Source organism: Apus apus, chromosome 2, assembly GCF_020740795.1.
Source record: "Apus apus isolate bApuApu2 chromosome 2, bApuApu2.pri.cur, whole genome shotgun sequence".
Taxonomy (NCBI): Eukaryota; Metazoa; Chordata; class Aves; order Apodiformes; family Apodidae; genus Apus; species Apus apus.
Window position 1 is genome coordinate 37,466,132 of NC_067283.1, and position 18,510 is coordinate 37,484,641.

Here is an 18,510-nt window from a genome sequence, read left to right on the forward strand (position 1 = left end):
ATGAAGAAATAATCTCCAAAGACGGCAGAGTCTCTTTCCCCCTGTATGGTTTACTCTTTCATGTTGCTCCCTTACAGTGGAAGGCAGACCTTTGCGCACACACACATGCACACACAAAAGGAAACAACAACCAAAGAGAAGAGAGGGGGGGGGGGGAAAAGAAAAAAAAAGAAAAAAAAAAAAAGAGCCTGAAATTTTAGTTACACCACATGTGGTTTTCATTTGTGAAAAATGAACAAGCTGTTTGTGGTTAAACTGTCTAATCTGCTGTTATCAATCTAGCGCTGCATTCAAGATTTACAGGATACATCAGCTTCTGTGCCACATTAGCTGTAAAAGGGAGAGGGGGTGGGAGGAAAAAGGAGGAGGAGAGAGTTTATCCTGAGGAATAATATTTCCAATGCAGCCACACTCACACTACATCTGGTTGTGCTGGTAGCGGCAGTTAAATTGAAATATTTCACAGCGTGTGTCAGAAACATGCAGAATGGTAATTATGACAGATCTGATTAAGCCTGAGTGCCACTAGCTCCCTGGCCAGCTCCGGTTGTGCAGGTGTGACCTTGTGCGTGCCTGCGTGTGTAAATAAAATTAATTACAAGCGAGAGGGCGAAGGCTTCGGTGACATCACAAAGCGGAGAAACTCCCAAGGGGGAGACCTAATGGAATATTTTCCCTCAGTCTAATAATACAGTTCATATTGACTTGAGGTAATTAGTGGGATCATTAAAGCAGTTTTCCCGGCGTATTTGGCTGCCTGATCAGATTAGTGAAAATGTTCTTCAGAACAAGCCCTGTGTGGTCTGCCAGAGAAGGAGGAAATAAAAAGCAACAAAGCATATTTTGGAATGATAAGCAGCACTGGACTTTTTTGCACAGCATTTTGCAGGGCCTGTCTCGGGAGCCTGGGCGCCCGACTCTCCTGACTGATTCGATCCTTCATCCCAGACACACGTGCTCCCACTGCACGTCACCTAAGACTTCTTAATTTTTGTTCCTCTATCCTTCAAAACTATGCCATCCCTATCCCTCACTGCTTAAAAATATAAAAGCTTTGTGGAAATGCTAGCCTTGGAAGAAAAAGAAATGCACTGAGATAACTGGGGGAAGGAGGAAGAATAAATATGTGATCAGCTCCCCCTCTCCTCTCCCCAAAAAGCTAACAGAGTATTGAAGGCACCAGTTTGAGAATTAGAAGCATTTTAATTTCCTAAACAAGCTTACCCCAGCAAAAACAAGGGGGAAAAAAAAAAAAAGAAAAAAGTTTAACTGTGATATAAAGTCTTCCACTGTAACAGAACACAGAGCCCTAATCAAGAAATGGACCATTTGTTTAAAAACAGTCTATTGAGCATGCTCTACCTTGCAAATGGAATATGCCAAGCTCTGTCACAGATGGCAAGCTTTGACAGTTCCCATCCGTAGCGTCGATACTCGACAGTTCAGCACAAGATCAGTGACATTCTGTCTCATTAGAGCCACGCTAATTATCACAGCTAGTTTCAGGGGAAACCATGTGTTGCAATGGTCAATTTGAAGGAGTCTGTGCATCAACAAACTGGTAATAAGGATCAGACACCTTATTATATGACAGCATGCTGCCTATGATCTGATTTACTGAATCAGAGGTACTGAGGCAACACTGAAGCCTGATGGGTTATGGAATCGCGTGTACACAATGCGTATCTGAAATATGCTTTAAAAATAAAAGGCAGCTACAGAGAAACAACACAAATAAAAATTTTAAAATTGTGAAGTTATAGGGAAGACTTTTTTCATTTGTCATTAAGACATGCAGAGATGTTCAACATCTTGTCAGCCAGTTTTATCTTTAATCAAATCATATAAGATAAATAATTCAAAATGAAAACTGTAAAATTATGGATTATGCTAAATTACAATTCATTCCATACTCTGATTTTTCAGTTTCAATAACATGTATCAAACATTCCTTATGTTGTACTGTCTTGCTGCTTTAACAGAATTTTATATTTTGTAAAGAGCTTTCTCTGTTTGGCTCTCTTATCTCATTTGTACATTTAATGACTTAAACTTGTACTTCTAGCTGCTCCCCACACATTTGTGCTCCTTTCACCAGACACAAAACACCCAACCGAGGACCCTGCTTTGCTCTTTCTGGCCACCTGCGGGGCTGCATCCTGCCAGAGCGTTAAGCATTAACTCCCGAAGAGCACAGGGCAGGTGTGCACTGCAGCCCTCTAGGGAAGCCCTCCTCAGGGCTCAAATACACAGCTCTTCCTGAAGCTGCTACCAGTACTTAAAACGGCCTCCATGCGGATTGTAGGCAGCGCCTGGACAGCTTGTGCTGCTGCCCACCTGGCTGGGAACCTCCAGCTGCAGCTGACCTGACCCCACGTGTAAAGCACATTCAGGAAGCACACTTTTCATCTGTGTGTCAACAAATCCAGCCTTTGCCTTAGGTGGTGAAAGGGCTGCTTGGCTCCAGGAGCTGTTTGAAGAGGTCAGTATAATCCTCTTACCAGCTTAGTATTTTCCATTCTTTACCTTTTTCTTTGGCTTAAACTATTTCAGATTTTAATGCCTTCCCTCCCCGCCCCCCTATACAGATTTCTGTGGGCAATTGCACACTGATATGAACCACCTCTGAGATTTTAAGGCAGTTTCTCTTCAGTGCATCTTTGTTGATTCTAGAAGTTGCTGTCTACTTCTTACTCACTGAAGTCAACCCACTCTGCCAAGGTCACACCAATCATGTGGCAGACAGCCAGGATCAAAGCCAGCCCTTCTCCAGGTCTACCCAGATTGAGCCATAAGAAAGTTAATCAAACTCATTTTTATTACCCCCTTTTTGAAAAAGAATTCAGAAAAAAAAAATCCTAAGGACATTTCTTGAGGCTTTAACCTTTATTTCTGCAAAGAGATGACGTAAAGGAAACTAAGACATGGGCAGAGGAAGGACCTGGAGCACTCTAAGCATTCATTTAGTTCCCCCAATAGAAACGCAAAAATCTTCTCTCCAACCTGGGCAAGACAGAACACACTGACTTGCAACATGATGTTTTGTGAAAGAAACAAATCAGCCCTATCTGCCAAGCTTCACAGTTTCAATAAATGACACGCTGCTTTATGGGACAATTCCTGATGGTGCACAGAAGCCCATCTTACTTTCTCAGTTCAGACTCTTCCTCTCCCATTCCCGCTGACCCCTGATCCCTTTCCAACCCCTGCTGCTCATGGCACCTCCTCAACTGCAAGAACAAACATGGCTGGGCAGTGGAGCATGGAGGAAAATAATAAGTGATTTAAAAAAAAAAAAAATTTTATATATATATATATATACATATATATAAAAAATAGATGCTGCTGTGTGGTGTACTTCTGCAGCCAATGTTTTTTAACTCCTGTATGTTGCCTTCCATGGGGGGGGGAAGGGTTCATGTCCAGGTGGAGCTGTGAAATGATGGCAGACCTTGGAGCATGTTTTGTTTCCACCTCGCGAATCCCTGTGCAGTATCCCTCCCTGCTCCACACAGAATCCACTGTATGTTGAGGGGGCAAAAAAGGATTTTAAGTCAAGATTTGAACCCAGGAAGTGACTCAGCTGCTCTCAGCGAGACAAAAGCAACAGACAACTTGATGGAGCAGCAGGGTGACACGCAAAGGACCAAATCCCTGCCTGCCCCCCTCTCTGAACCCTGCTGGGGCAGCCCAAGGTGCAGTGCCCTGAGGAAACAGCTTTGGAAATAAATTTCAGGACTCCTCTCTTAAAGCCATATTGTAACCAGAGAATTACTCCTAGTGATAAAAAGGTTTCTTTTCCCTCCACAAGAAAATAGTTGAATATATGGTTTTATATCTGCAGTAATGGCATGTTACATCTTTGTGCCAGGCCTGCAATACCGTGCTTGGTCAGGGTTGGAAGCTGTTTCAAAATGAGTTTCCTATTAGAGTATATAGCTTAGTCTCTAGATGGAAAAAGCCAGATCAAAGATATAGTATTTCTAAAACTGCTGGTGAAAAAGATAAAAGTGAGATAACAGACATCAGTTTTTCACTATAAATCTCCAGGTTTAGTACAACATTACAATTTCCAGTAAAAGCAAGGTTTTATATACCTGAACTCTAATGGCATATTCTGAAAATATTTACGTCAGGAAAAGCATGGTATTTGCATGCCAAAAGCAATTTTAGTGCCAACGTTTTGCATTCCCTTCCCATTTAACTCCTTCCCATCTACCCACGAGTGTTGGATGCTCTGCCTAAAGTCTATCCAGCACCCCTTCCCGGGCAGTGCTTCGGGGGAAAATGCTCCAGGGGTATACTAAGGCAAAAAGTAGAACACCTCTAATAAAATGCACTGCACTTGTGTGATGGCTTAGGATGGTGTCGCAAGCATGGTCTGAACCACTATTTTTACCTCCATCCTCTGCACGCAAAACTACTCATTTCCAAGGGACTAACAGCCGAAACCAAAGTGAAAGATGGGAGTAAGAGAAGGGCAGGAAATTGGGCAACACGGTGCAACAGCTCAGAAATAACAGGTCAAAACTCTCCACAATTGGATGAGGTTCCTGGAGGTATGGGTAGTACTCCATTAGTTTTAGATTAAAATTAAAATCAGAGTGTGATTCTGGGAGAGCCAAGTGTCTCCCCTTCAGCATATAAGCATTTTTATTTCGTGAGAAAAGAGGGCATCTGGCATCTTCTTGGCCATGCACAGAAATTGTCAGGTCTGACACTGCAGAAAATCATCTATTTTACCTATTTTTCTACTACAAAGTAAACTTATTTAATGCAGGCTAACAGCCCTACACTGCAGCACACGGGACTCTCAGAGGCACGGAAATTGGTATTACTTCAGTTTTTGCAAACTGTCATTTCCTAACTTTAAGAAAGCTTTTGCAACATAAGCTGATTTTCAGCAAAGTTTTCTTTCTTCCTTGCTTCATACCAGCACGTGCAGCCCACAGCTTTTCAGGATAAGCCATGAACATTATTGTAACTTTGCAAAACACAGCAAATATACAGGAGAATTACAAGTCTCTACTTGCCTTATCTCTTGGGACTCTTAGGTTTGGAGGTTTTTTGTTTGCTTGTTTGTTGGGGTTTTTTTATAGAATAAAATTAGATTTCAGCATCTGTCACCATCAAGAAAAAGCTCATCCCTGGCTCCCACATGAAAACATTGTAACCAATGCACAGTTACTGAACCATGATGCCTTAATGATCATTGCACAAATCAACTTTTTTTTTTGTTTGAAATAACGAAATTAAGAATGTGCTTTCATAATTACTTGAATCAGACTGTCAGGTTATAAATTGAATAAAACCTCAATATGATTAAATTGTAAAAGCAACACGTACCACACAAATTTATACATATGTGTGGATTCTTTAATTTTTACTTATTCTGGTGTGCTGATTAAATTTTAGTAAATGATATTGTTAGTATTGCTGTTCTACCACTAAAAAACAATAACCTGGGAACAGACAAAAAGCACTTGGTAGATCTTTTTCTTCTGTTTGCATGCATTTTTCTAAAGCTCTCTTTTCAACATAACCTAGCAAAAAATATGTAGACCTATTAGGCAGAGAACTTGCAATAAAAATGTAAGAATGTAAATACTGATGTTAGGTGTTTTGCCAATTACCAATCTAGAACTCCCCAAAGATATGGTGTATCCAACCAATATGAATTCTAGTATCTTTCCTAACTCCTCAGTATAACCATACTAACTTTTAAAGTATTTATTTTTAATTTAACAGAAGTTGAATTTATTCTGCAGATAATGTATCAATCCTTAAACACATAGAAACCTTCAAAATACACAGAATACATACTTTCCTATACAGGAAAAGAATTCAACATTTGCATGAATCTTCTAGCCAAGTTCCCAAACCCATCCAAACCCATGTGCCAGCTAGTCCCTTTTCTTTGGGAAAGCCAGCAAGCCATGAACAAAGTGCACTATGAAACTTCAAGTCTGCAAATCCTCCCTCACCTAAGCCTGAGCACAGTCTCACTAAGCTCCCTGCTCCCGTCACCCCTCCCTTGCCCTGTGCTGTGGCCTCTGCTGCACGGAGCCCCTGTAGCCAGCTGCTTGGTTGAGTATCAGGCCCATACATGGTCCCCTCTGAATCAGGTAACTGCTGCCAAAGGCACTAACACAGCACAAGGGAAGATGCTCCTTTTTCACCTGGGCACTACCTAAATAGAAACTTCTGTAGCGCACCATTTAATAGCTCTTCTGTACAGAGTGCTCTAGTCAGCAGGACATTATCTGCAGTCTCCTGGCTCAGGCAAGCCCAGCCACCTTGCAAATGCTGGCTGCTGAGACATCCAATCTAATGTTGACCCAAATCAGTCCCCAAATAAAAATAAAATAAAAGGGCCCTCCAACAAGCAACTATCTTTGTCCACAGGCAGAGCTGTTTTAAGTCACATACTGTTTTATACCATAAATCCAGACAACACTCACGAGTTAATCAAGTTTTTATATCCAAAATATGGTAAGAGCAGCAATGTTAGATTTTAGTTATTTTAAAAACAAAACTCTTAACCAATGCATCATTTTCTAATATGTGTCCTCCAGACTTTTCACTATAACTGGAAGTGATTATTCCAGGATTTCCAGTTCTGAGCAGGAAATCAATATCCCCAAATTAAAAACCAAACAAACAGAAAAACAATGGACCATTCTCATGAGAGGTTCTCTTAAAAGAACATGTTCGAGCAAGCCTCTTTTTTGTGCAAGGGAGATTTCTTTGACCCAAGAAATATTTCTCTGTACCACTGACAAGCTCCAATGCACGATTTTTACAGACATCTCTTTTAATATATGAGGCTTTGCTACATATTTAGAACTTACTGATTGGCTGACTAGTGGTTAGAGAAGACCCAACACATCCAGTTTACTTAAGAAGCTGCCTCTGTGAAGCAGCTTCTACTACAAATGGCACTTTGGCTAACTACAGACCTGAAAGCTTGCTTAACACATAAATTAACACTGCATTGCTTAAATTCAGGTTAAAAAAACCTCTGAGAATACAGGCATAATCTCTACAATAAAAGGGAAAAGAACTAATTACTTGGTGTTGTTTGTTTTCTACACTTGGTAGCAAAGTTTGTGCAAGAATCTAAATTTTATACCAATACTCTTAAAAAAAACAACACTGCACCACAGCCACTGGAAGCCTTTGTTCTCCACCTTGATTACCTGTTCCTCTTGAAGCCAGCACTGGAAGAGCTGTCCTGTCTAGAAATTTTAAGACTACACACTTAAATGAAAACACACAAACTAGATCAGATCAAAATTATGTGGACTGATAGATTGGATTTGTAGCTTAGTTTTGCAGAGAACTGGAATGAAAAGGGGAAGCTGTAGAAAAGGGACAGTTCTCCAACCCTGGGCCTTGACATGTAAATAAAGACATCTGAGGAGCACACAGGTTGGAAGCTGCTGTAACATTCTATCATAATTAGAAACATTTCAAGAGCCCTGTAATTCCCAATCAAAATTACAGTAATTTCTGATATACAAGCCATGATTCATGACAGAATTTTTACATTCCATGGGAGATTATAGCGGCCTGATGTATGACACACAGAGTACAGCACTAACATAAACAATTCAGTTTAATGTTTAAACAGCACTTGGTGTTTAGAATCCAACAATAAAAGAAACATATTATTGTAGAAATTATCACTTTGACAGTGATTGAAGGGTAGGCAGGCATGTGGCCTATAAAGCTGTAATTTTTACAGTCCACAGCTTGAGTTTAATCATTTTGATATAACATTTCCAAAATATCCCTTTAAATGCTCCTTACAGCATATAACTTAAGAGACAACATCCTTTCTGTACAATGAAATGGCATAAACAAGGCAGAAGTAAAAAGTTAAAGACTGTTGAATAAAATGCTGACAACTCAAGAAATATTGGTCTAACTTATCATTACCAGCTTTCCCTGGAAGATGCTGTATTCTATGAAGCAATTTTAGAAAAGTAAAGGGATAGTGACTAAGAGGACTTACCATTTAATCTAACATGAAAATTCAACATTGCAAGCACTGGTGCCTTTAACATCTCTTCCAAGCATTGGTATAACGGGTCTTTCCCATTTTTCTGCATGTTTTTCCTTTACTTGCTTCTTGAGTGTATTCTCACTTAGATAAATGCTTTTGCACACTCCGGTAATCTTTCTCACAAGACATGTCACTTACGATAATCACACCCAACAAGTGCTTGCTGATTTCCCTCTCTTGCCACTAAACCTGACAGAAATTCTTCAGTTAAAGAAAACAGAATAGGAAACTACACAACAAAGGCTTAAAACTGAATATACAGTTTATATGTATGCACACGCACAGGTAACCAAGCAGCCATCGTATTCCAAAAGATCAGACATATTTTCTCAGATATAACTTGTAGAACTGTAATTTGTTGGGGGTTTTCTGTTTGTTTGCTTTTGATGCAGAGAATGCTACCTCACCTCCCATGCACAGCCTCACCAGCCAGTCTGCTGCACCCAGGCCTGTTTCTCAATAATATTTTTGCAAAAAAAAAGCCAACCCCAGTGCTCCTTGTTACAGCACACGTAACTGCAAACCACCAAAGCCTCCAGATGAGTTTGGCAGCAATATACATATTGCTTGCAAACAGCTTTTGGCATGTCCATGCCACCTAAGAAGTGAGGAACCTGATGCTTGCTGAGCCATGTGAGACCCATGGGTGCGCAGAGAAGGAACCTGGCTGGGGGTGTGGGGGAAGGATGAGCCTTGGGAAGCCACTTCTCAACCCTGCCCATTCAAAGGTAACCCAGATGTTACCCTCTGGACTCAGCAAGGAGCTTCAAGTTGCTGAACAGGCTGATGTGCTAACTTGGCTGCTGATTGTAACACGCCCTGAAACAGCTCAAAACCGAAGGGGAAGAGGGAGGCACGCGGGACAGGGAGGCCATGGCACCCCGGAACTTTACCTGGCTTTTGGTTGCCGCAACCTTTGCAAACAGTGCTTGAGACACCTTAGCTCTCTTCATTTCCTGCTGAATCTCATCGTAAATGGAAGCATTAATGTTCATGGAATTATTTTCTGTTTTTCCATTCCTCTCTGTAGCAATAGTAGCAGTTTTGACCTAGAAAATTTATGAGACATTTTTCATTACAAAAGAGTTATTCTCCTCTCTTTCCCTCCCCAACTAGTTACTCTTTCCATTTCATTCCTTTATTCAGTCTTGCTCTGATATTCTTTCAGCTTTTCAGAGACTTAAAATGTTTAAGTTATCCATAGCTCAGGCAGCTAGGAAAAAAAGAAAATCCAGCATATTGTAACAGGTGAGTGCATCTGAAATACAAGTTGTCATTAGCTGACCACTGTGAATTTCAATGTCATAAAACAAATTAGGTGGAAACCTGTCAAACATCTTGTAGAGATTAATCCTTACATGATTTCTTTGCCCCACGTAAATTGAGTCAAAACTGTAACTGCAGCTTAAAAGAATCTCTAATGAAATAAAAACCTGACCAATAGATCTTGATTCATGCTTTGTGTCCAGTACACTCAAATGAACAATAATATAGAAAAGTTGTGGGTTTAAATTTAACTTTCTAAAATAATATCAGGCTATGATTTAGAATAATGTGTATTTTAACAACTCACTCCTGAGATCAAGATAGGACTTTCTTTAAAGTGTTAATTCTAGTTGTATTTAACTTAGATACATAAAATATGTATTATTCTTGCAGTCCAGGTTACAAAAAAACATGTTAAAACATAACAGAATTATTTCATTACCACCTCTATGCTACGTCTACAGCATTGATGGAAACACGGAAACAATACAAAATACATCAGTAGCAACATGATTTGCCAACTATCCTTCATCCTCTGGAAATGATGGAAGTGATGTTTCAACACCAAGAATCATCCCACCAAGGTTATAATGCAGTTTCTGTAATATCAGTTGAGAGGTACAAAAAAAATCAGCAGGTGCTCAGCTTAACCTATAGTACTCTCAATATTTAATGACCCAATTTTCTTTAGCAGCTATTCTTGCAATGCTTGCCCAAGACTAGTAGACCTAATGGACCACCAATCCTAAAGTGGACCAGAGGAAAGGAAAGACTGGATTTCTGCCAAGAACCCACAAGGGGATGATGCAAAATCAAACACTTCGGTTTTGATTCAAACCTACTGGTTCAAACCCACTGAGGTTCAGCTGAGAGCTGAATTAATTTAGCCATTCAGAAGTTACACATCTAGTCTAAATTAGTCATTCAGGCTACCTCTAAATCTAATGGACAGAGGTTGGCATTTCCAGAGGGTGATTCAGCCTACTCTGAAGTATGTGTCTAAAACCACACTTTCACTATCAGCTTAATCCAGTACAAGTCAGCATCTTCCTGTGCTCTAAAGTCCCTTGGGGATCAAAGGAAAATCATGACAACATGATAATTCATCTTCTAATCTCATACTCTTTGAGCTTTCATATCGCACAGGTCTCATGATATGAGAGTCTAAGAATTTGGGTGAGAGATGAACTTAAGCAAATCATCAGCCCATTTTTTCCTAGAAATGTCATGCTCAATTTGTGTTAACTATCCTCCACAGTGCTTTTAAGATAAAATAATCTAGCCCAGAAACTGGGAGTGCATGCCACTTTTGCTGAGTCTGATTTGTCTATCAGGCTTTTCAGGAGCTGTGCTAACACATGCCCATTAGCTGCAAGGGGTGAAACCCCAGCAAGAATGAGGCATCCACACACACTTCCACCTGTCTCCTGCTGACAGGCATTAGCACTTTCTGGTGTCTGAAAACAGGAGTCCAGAATGTGGCATACAGTTTATCACATGATTTGCTTTAATCTGAAGACAACTGGTACTTTGCAGCTGTGTCCTGGAGAGTGAAGGTGTTTCCTTTTCTGCAGTGTGACCTTTTACAGGTTATACTGCAGTAGAGGATGACAAAGCCTGGGCCAATGGCTCCTCAGAAATGTCTGAGGCATGAAGCAGCAGGAGGAGCAGCACCACCAACCTCTCTTTTTCCCATCACAGAGGGAAAACACATGCCTCGTTCTGGGAAAATCAGCATGGGGCAACAGGAGCAGGTGCATCTCCTGAGCACTGTACAGTGAAACAATTCAAAAATTACAAAATCAGTCTCAATTTTATAACCTTTACATGAAAAGGATTCACTAAAAGGTACCTGAGAACCAATGGGGATGTTAAATATACAACTGAAGACATGCTTCTCTGTTTGCATGTAAAAATGAGGCTGAGCTAAATTAGAATATAAAAAAGTTACAGTTTTGTCAACACACCTTCTTGGACCTAGGGCAATTTTGGCAAAGTTATTTCAGTCCTTCCCAAATAAATATTTCTAACTTGTTAATTAATCTTTGAGAGTTCTAAAAGGGAGGACAAGACATCAAAGTTATTCAGCTAGGATACACAACACCATGGTATCTTCTGAGAAGGAAAGACTTTGCTCTTGTGTTCATGATCAAAACACTTCTGTAAGTACACTGCCTTTTTGATTGCTCCTCAGCTTCAAAAGACAGCTTCATGTTGTAGCAGCACTTCATAGACCACCTAACTGAGCCGTGAACACCCAGATCGTCAAAAACTGTGATTCATACACCATGTTGGAAACATAATTTAAATAATGCATCTTGGTCCACACTTTTCAATGCACAATTAAATATGGATATGCACTTAACCCAGGGGAATTACTGAAAATCCTCATTCTGGTTGGCAAATCAGATCTATTGTTACAGAGGTATGACAAACTCACCAGCATCTAATACGTCACTGAAGTTAAAAATCACAAAAAAAAAAAAAAAGAGAAGACTCCTATTGCCCTACTGCCTTCTGTTGATACTAAATTAGGAAGTGAACAACAAAAAAGACAAATATCTGCATCAAAATGCTATATTAGCCCAAAAAGCTTCAGGAGAATTCAAAGTCTTAATGTACTAAATGGCTTCGGGATTATCAAGAGATGTTGTTCACAGTCATAGTCTCTCCCTCTCCAATTTACATCATTGGCCAAGTATAAAAATTCTTCCCCCGCCTCTTAACAATTTCTCTTCAAAGATCAGGTATAGACTGTGGCTGGACTAGATGGACCATTGGTCTGCTCTGGTCTGATGAATTCCATGCAATAATGCTAATTAACCTCTTGGAGAATATCCATACATAAAACTGTTTCATAATTCATACATAGTGAGCATCTAGGCTGTTGTGTTGAATTTAGAATTGAGTTCAAGTCAGAGGCTGTTGGAAGCTGCGTTGAAAAAAACACCCTCCTCCTCAAAAAAATCCAACAGAAAACAAAAAAGCCCCCAACAGTGCAACTTCAGGACTTGGGAGAGGAGGTGGAAAAAGTATTCATTTTGGAGAGAAAAACAAAACAAAACAATCGCTCATCTCATCCACAATTAAACACAACCTCTCACCCCACCCACACTTACAGCCACATTTTCTGTTTAGGAAAGAAACCACAGATCAGCTAATTTTTTTTTTTTTTTTTTTTTTTTTTAACAGTAACGAAGTTTTGCAAACACTAACTGAACTGTGGAGAATTATTTTACAAACATAACACACTGAGAATCAGAAACTCATTTGGCCATCTTCCTATCACCAATAAATTCAGTCATTTAGAAAGACTTGAAAAAAAAAACCACAACGAAACCACATCTGTCCCCTCCTGGCCTTCCCAGATATGTATCTTCCCATCAAATAAGAATGATTACAGTAGAAAGAAGTTTGGATTTATTCAATATTCCTAAACAAAGGACAGGTTGCTATAGAAAGAATAACCAATCTGCAGAGGTTTTCGCAAACATGGAAGCTCAATTTCTTCCCCATCAAAACTGAAACGAAAAAATCTCTTATAACACATTCTCATAAGTACTGTTTTAGCTTGGGAACAAAAATCTTCTTTAATCCTGGTTTAGCTTTTAATATTACATTGTACATTAAAATTCATAAAGTAGTTCATTCCAGGCAAAACAAACTACTTTTCAGTTCTGCTCTGCAAATAGCACAGGAGGTACAATAAATGCTGTTGCTTTCAGAACAGCTTTTATCAGGACAAGGTTTACTACTCCATTATTACAGTGGCGCCTGGAAGTGCCGTTATAGTTAAGTGTCAGGGTTTCCATTAACTCTCCTCCATGGTGGTTTTTGCGGGGGGGTGAGACGGTTGCATTTATTATTTTGTTCATTTTTACTTTCATTAAAATGCAACTTGGCACAAAGACTGTCAACCTAAATCTCAAATTCTTCAGACTTAAAAATAAAAATTTTGCTGGTGGTGACATTTGGCATGTGCGGGTGTTTGAACTCCAGGTCTCCACCACCAAGTTTCATAGGGAGTTCCTTGCTATGGAGGTTTGCTGGTCCTCAAACACCAGCAAAGCAATGTCCTCCTCAAGACCAGTCTTTCCAGAGTGTTGTCCTAGCTCTAAGACCCAAGCTGAAATTGCTTTAGCATGAAGGAACTGTTATTTATCTGTAGTCAGACAGATGGCAGGATTATATTTATGAAAACAAAGGTTCCGTCGATGGACCATCCAGAACCGTGACTCAAGCAAGATTTGTGGATACTTCTTAAAATGTTGCCTTGTTAAAATGGTATTCTGCTCTTGATGTTACATGTACACTGCTTTTACACAGGATCATGATGAGCCCCAAGAGCCAGCACAAAATTTCTTTGGGCAATATGAGTGGCAAGAGGGATTTCTTCCTCAGCTCTGCTGAAATGCAGTTTACTTGTCCTGAGAAGGAAGTGTTCATAACTGCAGGACAACTAACAAGCTTTAACTAGAATATTCTGGAAAAGAAAATCTGTGACTTGTTCAACTGTCTCCATCCTCTCCTAAGCTGTACTAAGGAGGAGGGAGTCCTCTTGACCCCATCCCCTATACTGCTCCAGTGGGAGGGAAAGGCCATCCCTAGCACCTCCCTGGGTAACTCCATCCACCCTGAACACAGCTTCACAGTCAGCATCCCCTGGAGTACCCCCACATCCCCTTGTTCCCACACAATGTGCAACAGAATCATCCTCTGAGCTTGACTTAGGGATACCCAGGAAGGACCTCTGTGGGGTGATCTGCAAGATGAAGGTGTTGAAGAGGTAAAAAAACCCAAACACAACAAATAGAACAAGAAAGGGTATTTTTTAGTTCCTTCTAGGTTAGAGAAATTAAACTATGTCTCCATGCAGTATGTACCCGAGGGAGATCCTAATATTTATACACTCCATTGCCCCAGAAAAGAGCCTGACAGACAGGCTTCTGCCCCTGGAGGTGGCAGGATGAACAACGTCCCAGGGAAAAATTGTTTACACCGTCTCCTCCCACTCAGGCCACCACTACGAAAGATGGTAGCAGACTTTTACAACTTGATCAGCTTAGAAAGCTATACACGTATCCTAAAAGCTCATGCATTAGAGGCTAATGATTTCAATTTAAAAAAAGTAAAACAAAAAAAGTAAGATTTTGCTTTTTTGTTTAAGTCAAAGAGAAAGGGAAAAGTAAGGGGGACAAAGAGCTTCTTAAAGGATTTTTAAAAAGAATTGGAAACAATCCAGATACATTAGCTCAAGTAGCAACTAGTAAGAATGCTGTAAAAATGAGATAAATTCAACACAGTTCCGTCTAACTCAGGCCCCAGGGTTTATGCTCAGTGAATTCCTACTATTCTATCAGACCTCCAAGGTCACGCTTTCTGTTTTTGCTTGCAATGGTATGCAAAATTCACGCAGAACAAGCTCAGCAGCTAAGTGGTTAAGTCTGCTCTACTGTCTGGCCACCAGTTGGCAACACAAAAATGCAAAATAGATCCTTTTCAGGATGTTTATTTTCACATCCTTCCGAAACTGATAACTTGCAATTGCAAAATAAACCTTCATGTGTGGCATATTAGCTCTCATTTTTCATGGTTTCATAGTTTAATTGTTTCAAATGTTACACTGGTCTGAAGATTTAATATTAAATACATTGGCTCTTGCATAAATTCTGTTGTCAGGATAAACGGTCTGTTTTGTCTTTCGACAGTTATCCAAGAGGCTCACAGCTAAGCTAGAAAAATATTATGCTGTGTTCCTGTATAGTGAACTTTAAATAATTGCTTAAAATAAATTTAGTAGTAAGGACGCTAGTAGTTTCATTTCCTTAGTATCACATATTCAATAAACTGTGGACACCTGGGGGGTATTGGAGTAGTAGTTTGCATTAATAATTTTGCAGCATCCAACCTAAATCTCTGCTATGATTCGTAAAGTTATACTTGTCAATTCAACAACTAGAACAATTTCATTACTATTTCTAGCATTAAGTATCGCACTTATGTTAACAACAGAGATATTTTAATTTTCAAATTCAGGGCTTGCACTTAGTAGCAGGTGGCAAGTACCACATCTGTTTATAGGTGGGTAATTCTGGCAACATATAAAAAGGTCACATAGAATCCCAACGCAGTGGTTTCTACATGCTTGATTCATCCACTAGGTAAAGTGCAACTGTTTTGCTGCATAACCCAGAACAATATACGAGCTAGAAAAATAACTGTTTTGTTGTGTAGACCTCAAACATTAAGCTATAAGGTTTCCCTGTTAACCTGTTTTCCTCTTAGAAAGGATTAAAACAAAACCGTTTGCTGTTTTAACTTTGAACTGTCATGACTAGGTTAACTATACTCTTGACTCCCACTAAAAAACGAAATGTAATTATGAACATGAGCACAGTGGAGACAGATAATTTCCTCCCCTCCAGCCCCTAAATCTGGACTCACTTCGTCAGTTAGGAAAAGCCCTAAGTTTCACTTTTCTTCTCACTGCAAGAATTTTATATAGTTTTAAGTGTGAATTAAAACCAATACAGGGACTATGTCTGACTCCACATCCTTCTGGAAAGTCCTGTAATTAACTCTGTTCCTTAGCTGTGAAATTGCCCAAGACCACTTGAGACAGACCGAGACATTACCTTGGCAGAAAGAGATCAGTTAAGAAGGAGGGTTAGCCTTTGCTCTGAATTACTTGGGCTGTGGGAGCAGGTACAGATATTAAAACAAACTTAAATGTTATTTTAAACACAGTTATCTATATTTAACTATTTCCCACTAAAGCGTTACTGTGTAAATAGACTCTCATCTTTTATCTTGAGGAGTATCTATAGTGGATTTCACAGACTAAACTCAGTTAATGATAACAAAACTAGACCATTAGCACAGTCTGTTTTTTCTGCTATTTTTTTTTCTCTTCTTGTACAAAGTACTGCAGCAGGTCAAAGTGATCCTCTGTCCTCCCTTTTCCTACAATTGTGTTATTTGTTACTCTGTTGTGGTCCTCAGCATCCATTAGCTGCAGAAAAACTAGAAAAATAACCTGGAGAAATTTATAACATTCAGAATGGGTATGGAATATAGTCATAGGCACATGCCTGAGCCTGGTTAATAAAAAAATGCTATGTATTTAACCATCACAAAATTCCCACAATCCCAGTTCCCACATTTCTGTAGATCAGTTTGTTTCCTCCTTGCATAGGTACAACCTTGAGCCACAGCAATGTACTTCAGAAAAGGTATGCTGTTTTTTTGACTGTTTCATTCACAACCCTGTTTCTTCTTTGTGGAAATCCTATGCACTTCTATGGTTCATACCTATACTTCTCATGTACCCTAAAACCAGCATCAGTTTCCTTAACAGACACCAAGACTATACCATCTATCAAACTTTATAACTTTTGGAGGGTTAAACCAATAGCCCCACTAGATTTTGCTTAAAACAACAGGAGTTTAATTTGAACAAATACTAAACTAAGTTTTAAAGTACATATCTCAGTCCTTCAGAGAGATGGATATAGCAAGTCTGTTACATTATCCAGTTGTCAGTAGCTCAATCTGGTAAAAGCATGCACAGCATTTTGGGATGAAGTCTTCTATCACCCATCCCTATAGTTTTACCTGTTCCTGTTCTGGAAGATACTTTTTAAGGCACTAGACTAGACTAGACTAGAATCATAGAATAGAATATGCTGAGTTGGAAGGGACTCATCAGGATCATTGAGTCCAACTCCTGTCCCTGTGGAGGGCACCCCAAGAATCACATAATGTGCCTGAGAGCACCATCCAAACACTTCTTGGACTCAGACAGGCTTGGTACTGTGACCACTTCCCTGGGGAGCTTCTTCCAGTGCTCAACCACCATCTGGGTGAAAAAACCTTTTCCTGGTATCTAAACTAAACCTCTCCTGATTCAGCTTCCTGGCATTTCCCCAAGTTCTGTCATTGCTCACAGGAGTGAAGAGGTCAGTACCTGCCCACTCAGTTTAGCAGTCCAAATCCTTCAAAATCCCTATCTGAACCTCTAACATTAAAACCAACACCTAAGAATGATAGGAAAAAAAAGACAGCTCAGAGCTAGCATCTTCCAGGCCCAGTAAATCATGTACCTCAATAAAACAAGCAAAAACTCTGTAGGGGCCATAATGGATAGAATTTATCTTAAAACTAGAAAATAGGTAGTAATAAACTGCTACTGCCATCCATTATATTTCTTAAATTTAATTTGTGATATGCACTGCAAATAATAACTCTACAAGCATTTTAAAAAGGCAACAGTAAGAGCTTTCTTCTTTTTAAGAAAGGCATCACCCAGCAGGACAGTGAGAAAGCACAACGAGCAGATATCAAAGAGAGAGAGAGTGGTTTACTTGGGGAGGCCGGCTGGGCGGTGTGCTTATGAGAGGCGCGGGGCCCATCGCAGAGGCTGCGTTCAAGCTCCTTTCCCTTTCGTCCTGGTAAATTCGATCTCGTTCGGCTTCTGGCAGCTGCAAGAAGTTCTGCATAGCCCGAAGGTTTACCAGTAAGGACTGCGAGGCAGTCTTGGGGTCCTCTTCCTTTCGGAGGATTTCTGAGAGCAAGCCCTGGAGGGAGGGAAATAAAAAATATGCTAGAGAGTTAGCCCAGGTGAGCGCCTGGAAAGCTGTGCTCTGCAAAGCCACTGCTTAGCAGCCCTCCTTCTTACTTCCACTGGGCTGAGAATGACAGCAGCAAATGCACTATTCAATCCACACTGGAATATATTAATGGCATTTTAGGTAGCAGAGAGCCTTAATTGTACCCTTAATTTTATTACGCATCTGGTTTACATACAACATAAACTGAATCTGCCTAATAGGTCTCCTTCTTTTTACTGGCTTAACTTGCCATGAAATCTTTCAGTTGACAATCACAAGACGTTAAGCCTAAGTGAAACACAGATAGTCAAGAGGGTGTTCTCAGGCTTCCCAGACAAAAAGCTTAGATAACCTAAAAAAAAAATGGCCTTCCACATTTCTAGCAACTTAAACAGCTTTTTGAAAGGAAGTGATATTTCACAACTAATCTGAGATTATAAACTCGTTAGGTTTTCAAGTACCGTTTAACTGACTCAGGTCTGTATTTTTTGTAAGATAATACATCGTTTTGAGAGTTGTATATTGGAGTTCAACAAGTGAAGAAATTCACTGTTGTGTGCTCCCCCC

The 18,510-nt window shown here is 39.9% G+C and overlaps 1 protein-coding gene across 9 annotated transcripts in view; it reads right to left on the bottom strand.

Annotated features, from left to right (window-relative positions):
• The window catches only part of SATB1 (SATB homeobox 1), a 75,770-nt gene that overhangs the window by 18,258 nt on the left and 39,002 nt on the right, over positions 1 to 18,510 (bottom strand). For all 9 annotated transcript variants that reach the window (XM_051611243.1, XM_051611251.1, XM_051611249.1 and 6 more), the window contains 2 exons: positions 17,698 to 17,910; positions 8,962 to 9,117 (listed from right to left, as the gene is read on the bottom strand). In XM_051611243.1, the coding sequence (XP_051467203.1) occupies positions 8,962 to 9,117; positions 17,698 to 17,910 (369 nt within the window). The remainder of the gene's footprint in view (positions 1 to 8,961; positions 9,118 to 17,697; positions 17,911 to 18,510) is intronic.